The sequence below is a fragment of the Cetorhinus maximus genome, chromosome 14 (assembly GCF_964194155.1).
Source record: "Cetorhinus maximus chromosome 14, sCetMax3.hap1.1, whole genome shotgun sequence".
In the NCBI taxonomy this organism is placed as follows: Eukaryota; Metazoa; Chordata; class Chondrichthyes; order Lamniformes; family Cetorhinidae; genus Cetorhinus; species Cetorhinus maximus.
Genome location: NC_135892.1, coordinates 30,801,525 through 30,815,629, shown reverse-complemented (window position 1 = coordinate 30,815,629; position 14,105 = coordinate 30,801,525). Strand labels below are relative to the sequence as shown.

Sequence of the window (14,105 nt, the reverse complement as noted above, 5' to 3'; positions counted from 1 at the left end):
CCTTGCCTGTGCCCCACAACAGTCTCTCTGGGTACAATGCAGGTCTGACTGTGCCCACAACCTTCTCTCTGAGCATAGTGCCACCCACCTGAGTCCCGCAATAATCTTTCCAAGTACGGTGCAACCCTGCCTGCGTCTCTTAATGATCTTTCTGGGTGCAATGCAACCTTGCCTGCACCCCACAACACTCTCTCCGGTACAGTGCAACCCTGCCTGTAGCCCACAACAGTCTCTCCAGGTACAGTGTAGCCCTGCCTGCGCCCCACAACAGTCTCTGTGAGTATAGTGCAACCCTGCCTGTACCCTATAATAGTCTCTCTGGTTCCAGTGCAACGTTGCCTGTGCCCAACAATGTCTCTCCGGGTACAGTGCAAACCTGCCTGTGCCCCACAAGTCCCACCAGGTACAGTACAATGCTGCCTGCTCCCCACAATAGTCTCACCACTACAGTGGAACACTGCTTGTGTCCCACAATATCTGTCCACGTTCAGTGCAACCCTGCCTGCGTCCCACAGCAGTCTCTCCAGGTACAGTGCAGCCCTCCCGGTGCCCCAAAACAGTCTCTCCAGGTAGAGTGCAGTCCTGTCTGTGCCCTAACAACAGGTTTTCTGGGTACAGTGTAGCCCTGCCTCCGCCCCACAATAGTCTCCCCAGGTAGAATATGACCATGCCTGCACCTCACAACAATCTCTCCGGGTACAATCTAGGTCTGACTGCACCCCACAACCTTCTTTCCAAGCATAGTGCGACCCTGCGTTGCCCCGCAACAGTCTCTCCAGGTACAGTGCAACCCTGCCTATGTCCCACAACAGTCTCTCCAACAACAGTTTGTCCAGGTACAGTGCAACGCTGCCTGCACCCCTTAACAGTCTCTCTGGGTACAGTTCAAATCTGCCTGCGCAGCACAACAGTCTCTCTAGTACAGTGCAACCCTGCCTGTGTCGCACAGCAGTCTTTCTGGGAACAGTGTAATCATGTTTGTGCCCCATAACAATCTCTCTGATAGAGTGCAAGCCTCCTGCCCCCCACAACAGCCTCTGTGGGTACAGTGCAAACCTGCCTGCGCCCCATAACAGTCTCTCCGGGTACAGTACAGCCCTGCCTGTGCCCCACAACAGTCTCTCCGGGTGCAGTGCAATTCTGCCTGTGCCCCACACAGTTTCCAGCTACAGTGCAACCCTGCTCACATCGAACAATGTCCTTCTGGGTAAAGTGCAGACCTGCCTGCGCCCCAGAACAGTCTCTCCAACTACAGTGCAGCCCTGCCTGCGTCCCACAACAGTCTCTCCGGGTACATTGCAGCCCTGCCTGCACACCACAAAAGTCTCTCTGGGCACAGTGCAAACCTGTCTGCGTCTCACAACAATTTGTCTGGTACAGTGCAATGCTGCCTGAGCCCCACAACAGTCTCTGCTGGTACAGTGCTACCCTGCCTGCGCACAGCCTTTCCGGAAAGAACACAACTCTGCCTGCGCTCCACAACAGTCTCTCTGGGTACAGGGCAACCCTGCTTGCATGCAACAACAGTACTTCTGGGTAGCGTGCAATCCAGCCTGCACCCCTCAATAGTCTTTCCGGTTAAAGTGCAACCCTGCCTGCGCCCCACAACAGTCTCTCAGAGTACAGTGCAAAGCTGCCTGTGCCACACAACAGTTTCTCTGGTACAGTGCAACCCTGCCTGCACACCACAACAGTCCCTCTGGTACAGTGCAGACCTGCCCTCACACCACTATAGTCTTTCCGGGTACAGTGCAGCCCTGCCTACACCCCACAACACTCTCTCCAGGTAGAGTAAACCCTGCCTGCACCCAACAGTTTCTCCAGGTACAATGCCGGCCTGACTGCACCCCACAACATTCTCTCCAAGCATAGTGCAACCCTGTCTGTGCCCCATAACTTTCTCACTGGGTACAGTGTAACCCTGCCTGTAGCCCACAACGTCTTTCCGGTTACAGTGCAGCCCTGCCTGCACCCCCACAACAGTCTCTCTGAGTACAGAGCAGCCGTGTCTGTCCCCCACAACAGTCTCTCCAGGTACAGTGCAAACCTGCCTGTGCCCCTCAACAGTCTTTCCGGGTAGTGTGCAACCCTGCCTGTGCCCCATAACAGTCTTACTGGGTACAGTGCAACCCCGCCTGTGCCATACAATGTCATAACAAAAATAGTCAAAAGTTCTACGTGATCTTGTCAATCTAAGTACCTATTAAATGAGTTGCACTGGGAGCTGGAAAGATACCAAATTGTCTGTTCTCCACCTCGCAGTATGCTGCTCTCAATTCCTTGGTTTTCATCCTCCCCCACACAGCTTCTAGTCCAGAACTGTCTGCAAAATGCCACCAATCTGTCTCTGAAGGTCCCAAAAGCTGCCAGTCTATATAATATTTTTTCCACACCACAAATAAAAAGTTCCGCAGGTCTCCCCAAACACAACTCCTTATTTATGGCTAACCTGACTTTCTCTGCTTTGCCAATTTGTCCTTCCAGTACTCGCAATAGGAGTAGCATCATTACAAATCTCTGCATATTATTGTACACACTGCATGTAATGACTAAATTATCAATATATACTAATGTAAAAAGAACATGGACAATGTTTGACATCATGTTTAATAAATGCATTTCAGGCTTTCCTCTGGCACATGTGGCCTTGTTGTTTACTATTCCATAATGAATAGAATTGCATGTTTGGCCTCACCCTGGCTCTCTGGCAAATATAATTCCCAGTGTTCATTCATTTTATCTAAAAACAGACATGAGTGCTATCTCTTCATTAAAAGATACTTTCTCCTTTTTCTAGCCAACTTAAATCACCTATTTTACTCCTTTATAAAAGCAACTTTTAAAACATCGACTTACTTTCTTTGACCTTTTTCCTGGTTGGCATCCTTTTTTTGGAGGTGGACATTTACTTCAAAATACTACAAATGCTGAAAATTTGAAGCAAATGATGGACACACTTCGCAAGTCAGGCAATATTTGTGCAGAATAAAAATAGAAAAGTCAATGTTTCGGACACCACCCTTACCTCAGAAATTGAAAATATAGCAGGTGAATCTTTCAGAGAGCCAGTGCAGACTCGATGGGCCGAATGGCCTCCTTCTACACTCTAAGGATACTGTGAAAATCATTTTAAAAGGAACAGATCAACACGGGGTGTGGGAGGAACCGCACACTGAAGAAAAGACAGAATGTCATTGTGGGTGAAGAACGGGAGACGTTTAAATGCCATGTGATATTAGCAGAAAACAAAAGGAGTAATGAAAGATATCAAAGAGTTGAAATATAGAAGAGTGTGACCAGCAAAGGCGGGATAGCTAAGTAGATAAAAAGGGAAACATGAAAAAATGCAAACTCTAGAAGGAAAGCACACGAAGACACCAGCATTGTTCCAATGGCGAGGTTCAGTACACCAGGCACCAATCCACTGTTTTCTCCCCTTTTGGAAATGCCGGCATACTGGCCTCTTTTTAAACTAGGGAAAGTTGGCTTCAACTAGAATAACCAACAGCCGACGTCAATTCAAAGCGTGTGGCAAGTCAGAAAACGGAAGATTGAGGAAGGAACAGAAACGCCTACAACGAGTCAACAAAGAACAGCATTTTGACATAAGACGCCCGCAGTTTACTCGGTATTAACCATTCAGCTGTCGCAATGTGAAACAATTAGCATCGTGTCCTGTCAGATAACGGACCAGAAAGCACAGCTTCCTTTCAATCTGTATAGAACAGGGAAGCCCGGGTCGCCACATTGACAAAGTTCTGCTCTTCTCTCCAATCAGAATTCTGCTGAAAGGTCATAGACTTGAAACGCTAACAGTATCCACAGATACTGCCTGACCTGCTATTTCCACCATTTGCAGTTTTTAGAACGGGGAAACTGTAAGAGGATTTGCCTGTGTGAACTGTGCAAGTACCTGCACTGAGGCGGTTGTGGAGACTGAATCAGTTACACCATTTACTCATTCAGAGGTTTAATTCAGATTCGGAAGAGTGTGAAGAAGCATATCGAAAACGGCAGAAAAGTGACTTGTGACTTGACCTTGCAATAGGAATTTATGAATGTTTAAGAACGGGAGGAAATAATAACGTCCAGCGACATCGAATGTTCGGCGGTTAAAATGAACACCTCAAAATATTCGGGAAACTGCAGTGAAGAACATTTTTATGTCACATCTGGAATTAGGTACACGGCTTCTTATGTATTTTACAGCTTTCTATTTATTGTGGGACTCCCGCTAAACATCGCATCACTTTGTGTTTTAACACGTAGCATAAAAGGACTGACTGAAATCAAAATCTACATGATCAGTCTAACAGTGTCTGATCTCCTGTTCGTTACATTTTTTCCTTTCTGGATTGATTACTTCTATCGCGGAGGCAATTGGATCTTTTCCAGTTTCACGTGCAGCCTGTGGGGATCTCTGTTTTACATCAATACTTACACAACTATCTTCTTTCTGGCTGTCATCAGCTTCACTCGTTATCTCGCCGTCTCAAAGCCGGTGAAGGTAGCTCAGTCGAGACAGAACGCAAGAGGTTTCGCATTAACTGCTTTAATCTGGACAACAACGATATGCTTTTCTTTACCGACTTTAATCAATCACGAAGATCACATTAACGAAACAAACGAGAAACATCTAAAATGTTTTGAATATTATAGGAAGAAAGACATCAAAACAAAATTACTATCTATTCATGTGCTAATGTTCCTGGGATTTATCGTTGGTTTTGGAGTGGTCATTACCAACAGTGTCCTTATCCTTCGAAGACTATCAAATGATCGGAGGACATTCAGAAGTTCGCAAAAGTTGAAGGTACGGGCTTTTCGAATGGTGCTTGCGGTCCTGGTCATTTACATTGTTTGTTTTCTACCTTACCATATGATCCATTTGCCCTGGACGCTTTTAGTTCTCAATTTCTGGGAATCTGGGGACTGCACTTTTAGAAAATCTGTCAACGATGTTCATCAAGTATTTCTGTGCCTGATGTGTATCAACTGCATTCTGGACCCCATTCTTTACTGCTTCCTGACAACAGGTTTCAGGCAATATCTTGAAGAATTAACACAGCCCTGGAAATGTAAACATACCATCAGGGGAAACCCTGAACCTCAAGAGATTCAGCTTTCATGAAAGTTATATCCTAGTTTGGTAATTTTATTTAGTCAGTACTTTACCCATCATCTTAAAAATAACCGCTGTTAACCTTTTATTTTATTACGTGTATATATACCAGTGTTCTTAAAGTTTGTTTAGTTTACCATGAGTAATAAATGACCGTTCTGATGAACAGTCATGCAGACTCGAAACGTTAACTATACTCCTCTCCGCAGATGCTGTCAGACCTGCTGAGTTTTTCCTGATAGGAAGGATAAAGGGGCTGGTTAGAAGGCCCACCACGATTCTCTGGGACTTAGTCTCAGTTGTTTTAGAAAATTTTAGACCATCTAGTCCTTACCCCTCACACACTTTCACCCCCCACCCCCTCCCCACCCACTCCCAATGGCCCCTCATACCCAATATGCCAATTCATGCCCCAAACATCCCTCATACCCTCCATGCCAAGTCAATGCCAACCCACCCACCATTCCCCATGGCCCCTCAAACCACCCATGTCAACTCAATGCCAACTCAGCCAGCATAACCCATGGGGAGACTCAGGAGCCATGAGGAGATGAAGAAAATAAACTTCTAAAAATCTAATGTGCCTCTCACTATACAGACTTGATGGTGAAAAACACCCACCCATAAAAGCATCAAAGCTTTTAAATCTCAAGTGGCTAATCTTGTATAAAAACAAACATGTCATACTCAATCTTTTAATAGTTTCTTTAAGCTGTCAATCAAACTGTGAACTCAGAAGCACCTGCTGAATTAATTTTAGCTTTTGAAACTCAGCCAAGCATTCATAAGGAATGGTCCTTGGTGAAATGCCAACAAAGAACTCTATTGAAACTGCTCAAACGGATGCTTCACCACCAGGTCTGTCAATCAAAGAAGTCCAACAGAGGTTTCCTTTTAACAATCACTGACAGCTGCATTCAGTTTTTTTCACAATTTAAAGACCGGGGAATTTAAAAAAAACTTTAGATCATGACAGTTAAACGGACATTATCTACCATGCAAGAACGTTTATGTCTAGTACATAAACTTGTGACACCCACACTATGGGTTAAGGTCCTTGCAACGGCCAAAATGCTGCCTATTTGAACTCAGCACTGAATTCAAGTGGCCCTGCTGAATTCAGATTTCCCTTCTGTGTGAATCATGCCCTGCCGCTTTCCCTTATTTGCAAAAATTGGCTCTGTTGGAAATAGAGGTGCTATTTCTGCATCTGGGTCCAACCTGCCATCTGTAAATGTCCACGGAGCCTCCCCGAGTCCACAAAAATCCAGACCTTTGTCTCCTGAGTGAATTTCCTGACCAGGCCAATAACTTGACTTCGCTTCCATTTATGTCCTTGGATGAAGTGATCTTCTGCTCACAATCATTGTCTAGGCTTGGATGTGAAGGATGATCTCTTGGCTGAAGTACAGCCAAGTACAGGAGACTGTTCAGCATCTATGGGGCCATACCCCAGACTGAGTCAGCATTTTCAGGCAGAAACAGATCTAATATTACTAAAAGAAAATCAGACTACAGAATTGATGAGAGACCTTTAGAAGCTAGACTCTGAAAAATGACAAGATGCTGTGTTTGTATGTGCAGTCATTGTGTGTTTATTTTCTGCCCCTTTCCCCTGTTTGTTCATGTTTAAAAGCAGCTCATCTGCATTATAATGTGCTAATGGCGACATTAAGGATAGAAAGCAGATAGGCCTAGTGGGGGTGGGGGGAAGGGATTGAAATAGGCTAAAAGATGGAGATGAAACAATGGATGGAAATACATTTAGAAATAATGGAAATAGGTGGGAAAAGAAAAATATATTTTTTAAATTATAAATTATTGGAAAAAGGGGGATCGGAAAGGGGGTGTGGATGGAGGACAGAGTTCATGATCTGAAGTTGTTGAACTCAATGTTAAGTCCGGCAGGCTGTAAAGTGCCTAGTCGGAAGATGAGGTGCTGTTCCTCCAGTTTGCGTTGAGATTCACTGGAACATTGCAGCAGACCAAGGACGGACATGTGAGCATGAGAGCAGGGTGGTGTGTTGAAATGGCAAGCGACAGGGAGGTTTGGGTCATGCTTGCGGACAGACCGAAGGTGTTCCACAAAGCAGTCACCCAGTCTGCGTTTTGTCTCTCCAATGTAGAGGGCATATTGCTAAATGTTTCGTTTGCATTTTAAGAATTTTCATGGACAATGTTTTGCAAACCATTTTGTTTTTCTCACAAGCGCAGAACACATTACCATAAACCATAATAGATAAATGTGTTTTGCATCAACACTTACATTTAAATTCACATACTAAAAATTATGCACCTATATTTCTTTACGCAAGCTATTAAAGTTAAACACTTTTTCACAAACACATTGCCTCACTGCACTGTTCCCTTTTGATTCAAGACAGTTGTGGTTTTTGCAAATACCATATTTCTTCAGGTTAATTTCTAGTCAAAACCATTGAGGACGTTAGCACTTGACTAAAGATTTTTTTTTGAAGCTTTTGTATATTAGTAAACCAATTATGCACATAATTTATTATTTCCTGGGGATGGCACTGAACAAATTATAAATTCTGCCCAGCTATTTTCATTCTATCGCCATAATTTTGAGAGATTCAGAGAATTTTGGAAGAAACTTCAGATTCTTAAGACTTGGGCCCAATATTGTCATCATCCTTAGACATGTGAGATTGATCTTTTTGCAGTAAGTCTGCAGTGAAAGAAGTTCTTAAGTTGAACAAGATAAGGCGGGGAGGGGGAGGTGGCCATTATCCCAGAAAGATGTCACATAATAGATGACACATTGTGGGTACAATCATGGAACAAGAAACATACAACCCCTCCTCCAAGGAGCTTGGTCACCTATCTGCAGGCCTCAAATCGTGTTTTTGACTTTTGGGTCTGCACATGGTGACGATCTAACTTTAATTAGGCTTTTAAGCTCTGCATTGGAATTGCACTATATTTTCAGAACAAATTGGTGGAATGTCGATCCTATAACAGCAATACCACATGTGCGACTTTGTGAACATCTTGCTCAATAGCCTACATTCCTTAATAATGGAAAGCAAAGATAGTGCAAGAAACAACACATGAAGAAAATACGGTCAGATGAAAATGGTTATTTGTGGAAGATCAAAACTCTTCGCATAAGTTAACACCTCATTTTTCTTTTGCAAATTAATTGTTCATGTGTCATTCTAATGATGCACCTCCCCAGTAATTTATGGCTCTTAGAGTTTGCAGCAGGAGGGGGCACTGTTAGAATACGCTTCTGGGGAGCTCATGTGACTGTGACAGAGAATCTAACAGCCACTGACCCATCTATAAATTGACATTCCATCTAGAGACATCTTGTATGAGTTCCTGTTGCTATCCAATTGTGGCCTGTTGTATTTCTTATAATCAAATAGAATGGGTACAGCACAGAATAGTTATAATTATAAAATAACTATTAGTTATTCTATGTCTAAAATGGTCTGTGAGTTTTCTATATTTTGCCAGGAAATTTCTAAGTCTGTCATCATTAACTGCTACTGTGAACGATGCAGGACATGTGTTCAAATGGCAAAAAATTGGCTGCCGTTACTGAAATTCATGCATTGTCAGAACCAGTTGTCACATTGGCTTGTACATCCCACTCTTCCACAACATCCAAAAAATGCTCAGGAGAAGATTACATTTCTAACTTTGCCCAGTTTTGATGAACAAGAATGACATGTGGCTGCAGCTGTGGTCCTCTGATCCCTGCAGCAGCAGGATGGAGGGATTTCAAAGAGGTGTCAATGGTCCACAGGCTTGCCGGGAGTTCAGAGCAGTGCCTGTCTGCGCATCAGGAAGATCCTGGTGGCATCATCAATTTGTCCCCAAGTGGGCACATAATTGATACTAATTGGCTAACCACTGCTGCTGGGCACTTAGCCAATGCTGGTCTGGCCCGCATCTCCAGCACGATCGTTCAGAGGCAAAAATGCGTTGGGTAGATGACCAAAGGTGCATCTTTCAGGAATTAATCACCCTCCCTCCTCCAAAGCTGCCTCTGCACAGGCTGGTAAGCTTCTGCCCTTAGTCACAAAAACAGGCATTCTTCACAAGTGACACACACCCACCTTAAAGAACATTGCTGGAACCTTATTGAATATCTTCTGGAATTTCAAATAAATAACACCCAAAGACACTCCCGCATCTACCAGATTTGTTCCTGTTTCAAAAATTCACCTAGTTTAGACATCACTTTTTCTTTACAAATCCATACTTTCTTTTTCTCATCACCTCAGATTTGATCTAATGCGCAATCATCCTAATATGACAGAGAAGGTTAAGGGGATACTTAATGGAAGTATACAAAATCATTGGGGGGGTTTGATATAGGAAATAGGGAGAAATTGTTTCCTCTGGAAAGTGAGTTGGTAATCAGAGGTCATAGATTTAAAATAATTGGTAAAAGAATTAGAGGGGAAATACAGAGAATGTTGTTCACACAGGACTTTCATGACCAGAAAGCTTGATGGAGAGTGGGGATGGAGCATAAAAGTAGGGAACTTTACATGGCATTGGTGAGACCATAGTGTATTGTGTGCAGTTTTGTTCTCCTTACTCAAGAAGGATATTCTTGTATTGAAAGGTGTTCAAAGAAAGTTCACTGGGCTGATTCCTGGGGTGAAGAGGTTGTTTTAGGGGGAGGTTAAGCAAGTTAGCCCTATACTGATTGGAGTTTCGAAAATTGAGAGGTGATCTTGTTGAAACGTCTAAGATTCTGAGGGGGCTTGACAGGGTAGATGCTGAGAGGATGTTTCTTCTCATGGGGGAATCTAGAACTGTGGGACACAGTTTAAAAATAAAGGATCTCCAACTTCAGACTGAGATGAGGAGAAATTTCTTCTCTTCCCGGAGATAAGTTAGTCTTTGGAATTCTCTTCCCCAGAGAGCAGTGGAGGCTGGGTCATTGAATATATTCAAGGCTGAGTTAGATAGATTTTAGATCAACAAGGGTGTTGAGGGCTATGGGGCAGCAGGAAAATGGAGGGAAGGCCACAATCAGATCAGCATTGATTTTATGGAATGGTGGAGCAAGCTGGAGGGGGCTGAATGGACAACTCCTGCTCTGATTTCTTGTGGTCTTATGGAAGCAAATTCCTTTAAAAAGGCAATCAGACATGTACTTGAAGAGGACTAATTTGTGGAACTATGGAGAAAAACTCGTATGTGTGTCTAAACTGGGCAGTTTTTAAAAGTATCCAGCACAGGCATCACAAGTTCTTAAAGCAGCGAAAGAGGATTTTACTCAGAGAAAGAATGAACTGCTTGCACAAAAGGAAATGGAGTGAGACATGCTTCTCCTGGGAAAGAACACTGAAGGAATAAATGGGCAGAATTTTTCGTTCGGCGGGCGGGAACGCACTAGAACTGCTTGAGTGGGAAATGACGTTCGTTGACATTGGCTGAGCATGCCAACATCAAACGTGCACCCTTGCAATATTTCGCTTGGCGGGCATACCAGGGAGACAGAGGTGTGCCCACCATTAATTAAGAGGCCAGTTAAGGCCCTGACACACCAATTGTCTCCAAGTTCACATTAAAGCAAAATGGGGGAACAAAATATCATCCATGATAAGGTCATCTTGTGCTTTCGGTGCTTTACATTTATGTTTGTGGGTGCTATGTCTAGTTGCTCCCCTTTGCTGGCACCGGCATTGGAGACAGCCTGCTGATTCTGCTGCCATGTTGGCCCTGATGACCTTGGTGGTCATCCTCTGGCCCGTGGAGCCTGTGAAGGCCCCGCCTGGGAGGGAGCAGCCAGTGCAACATCTCCCCAGTCGCTGCAGCCACATCAGATGCCGAGGTCACTGGCAGAGGGGCAGAGGATCTGCTGGCGTCATCCGGAGCGCCCTAAGAGGAGCCCGCAGAGACAACAGGCAGCTCGTGCACCAACATGAGGTCGTTCTGGACCTCCCTGCTCACCATTAATGGACAGGCACCGAGCTGGGATACTGGATGCCCAATCCATGTCCCACACTGACCAGCTGACGTCATTGCCGGTGTGTAGGCTTGCAGGTCCGAGTGCACCCCCAAGGACCCCTGGTTGTGTCCCTGGAGCAACCTCTCCATGAGAGTCGCCACTCTCTCCATGGATGAGACATTGTGCTCGGCCATGAGGGTCAATGCAGTGGTCATGCTCTGCAGGGACACCTCCCATACAGACACCATGGCACGCATTCCCTCATGTACCTCCGCCAGATCCTCCCGCACACCCTGCTGGACTTCCAGCAGCTGTTGCTTAATGGACGACTCCAGGGGCCCATCATCAGCCACCGACTGAGCATTGCCCTGGTCCCCAGCAGTCCTCCGACTGCCGGAGTCCTAGGCACACTCTGCCTCTGCCTGCAGCTGAAGCGAGTGTGGTGTGCCCTCACCAATATGAACCGAGATATTAGATGGTGATGTTATACCCACCGAGGTGCTGGTATCTGCACTGATGCCTGCTTGACAGAGAGGGCATGACGCAGGTGCGTGCTGGGCATGGTGGTCCTCCGAAGTCAGGGGTGGGCCTTCATCGTCCTCATTGCGACCGTCTGCGCGAGTCTAAAAGGGAGAAGGAGGACATGTCATTAGTTGAAGTTATGACACTGTTACTGTGCATGCCAGGCACCCTGGTGAGACAACAGTATCTGCATCATGGTGCCCTTGTCTTTCGATTATCAATGGGGACTCCAGTTTCAAGGCTCACATCAATATAGAGACAACATTACAATGGTTGCAATAGCCGACATTCTCACTCAATGAATTCTTACCTTCGTCTGGCACCACAACCTCACCGTGGCCGGTTGACCAAAATGCATGCTGCTTCTTGAGCTCCAGTACCTCCTGCTCATAGCACATCAGGATTAGGAGCTGTGGGGATCCCCTGCCAGTCCGCGATTCTCAATATTGTTATAGGACATCTTCTCTTGAAAGGATAGAGGAGAATTGATTAGTCCATTCTGTAACTGCATTGCCATTGCAGCCTGGCCAACCCCAGCAGAGGAACGCTTGGCAGGGCTCAACCAATTCATGGCCCTTGAGCCGCAAGACACTCAGTCCACGCAGCCAGGGCTCACGCTCTTGGCCAGCTCCGATGTCATTGCCAGTTTCCAGATGCACTCTATCACCCCTCAGGTCCACAGCGGGGTGGCCAGCCCTTAACTGTTCTGCACACTGACCCATTCTAACACGTTACTCACCCTTCCCGATCACAGCAGATTGTTGAAGCTCTTCCGGCACTGCACCCATGTGCACCTCACCACGTCGTGGCCGCTCACCCTGGATGCCACCCCCTCCCAGGCCTTTTTGTTAATGTGCAGGGGCCTCCTCCTGCCTCCAGAAGGGCAGCAAGGCACTCATCGAAGAAATGCAGGGCCAACGGCCCCGCCGACCTGCCCTCCCGGCTGCTGTGTCCAACCTCACTGGAATCCATCGAGACTTCCGCGCCCTTCCGTGGCTGCCTTCCAGGGGCTGCCAGGGCCACTTTTGAATCGGCCGCTGGGGCACCATTGAACCCGGTGGATTTCATGCCCTCGCCCCCACCCGCCCCGTTTGAGAGCTTCCCCAGACGCCTTTCATGCTGGCGAGGCCTTAATTGGCCTGCCAGCATGATTTCATGGTGCTGTGCCGATCGCAGGCATCGGACAGCTTTCCGACCACCCCTGCCTGCCCCAACCAAGCCTGCATGCCAAGGGCAAAATTCTGCCCTATGCAAATAAAATTAAAGAGAAAAGTGATTCTGAATTAAAACAGGATGAGGACAATTTGAATGTGGTGCAGGTTGAGATTTTCTTCATGTATTTGGACATTAAAAACCAGCAGACGTGGTGAAGAGGCGGTGATGGGGAGGCAATGGCATAGAGGTATTGTCGCTAGACTAGTAATCCAGAGACCCAGGGAAATGCTCTGGGGACCCGGGTTCGAATTCTATCAGATGGTAGAATTTGAATTCAATAAAAATCTGGAATTAAAAGTCTAATGATGACCATTGTCGATTGTTGTAAAAATGGAAGGAAATCTGTCACCTTTACCTGGTCTGGCCTACGTGTGACTCCAGACCCACAGCAATGTGTTTGACTCTTAAAATGCCCTCTGAAATGACCTAGCAAGCCATTCAGTTATATCAAATGGCTACAAAGTCACAAAAAAGGAATGAAACCAGACGGAAACGACAATGACAACGACAATCGCAGCCCTGTCGGCCCTGTTTGGTCCTTACTAACATCTGGGGGCTAGTGCCAAAATTAGGAGAGCTGCCTTACAGGCTAGTCAAGCAACAGCCTGACATGGTCATCCTCATGGAATCATACCTTACAGACAATATCCCAGACTCCACCATCACCATCACTGGGTATGTCCTGTCCCACCAGCAGGACAGACCTAGTAGAGGTGGTGGCGCAGTGGTTAGCAGTCGGGAGGGAGTTGGCCTGGGAGCCCATGAAGTCTCATGGCATCTGGTCAAACATGGGCAAGGAAACCTCCTGCTGATTACCACGTACCACCCTCGCTCAGCTGTTGAATCAGTGCTTCTCCATGTTGAACATCACTTGGAGGAAACACTGAAGGTGACAAGTGTGCAGAATGGGGGACTTCAATGTCCATCACCAAGAGTGGCTTGGTAGCAGCACCACTGACCGAGCTGGCCGAGTCCTAACAGACATAGCTGCTCGACTGGGTCTGCAGTAGGTGGTGAGGGAACCAACAAAAGGGAAAAGCATACTTGGCCTCATCCTCACCAAACTGCCTACTGCAGATGCATCTATCTATGACAGTATCGGTAGGAATGACCACCGCACAGTCGTTGTGGAGACGAAATCCCGCCTTCACAATGAGGACTGCCACTGTGCTAAATGGGATAGATTTGGAACAGATCTATCAGCCCAAGACTGGACATCCATGAGGCGCTGTAGTCCGTCAGCAGTAGCAGAAGTGTACTCGAACACAATCTGTAACCTCATGGCCCAGCATATCCCCCACTCTACCA

The 14,105-nt window shown here is 46.2% G+C and overlaps 1 protein-coding gene across 1 annotated transcript in view; it reads left to right on the top strand.

Moving 5' to 3' along the window:
- Positions 1–3,988: 3,988 nt before the first annotated feature.
- Positions 3,989–14,105, top strand: part of LOC144689563 (platelet-activating factor receptor-like) — a 41,096-nt gene continuing 30,979 nt past the window's right edge. Inside the window, exon 1 of the mRNA XM_078556742.1 lies at positions 3,989–5,078. Coding sequence (XP_078412868.1) covers positions 4,118–5,078 — 961 coding nt within the window. The 5' untranslated portion in view covers positions 3,989–4,117. The remainder of the gene's footprint in view (positions 5,079–14,105) is intronic.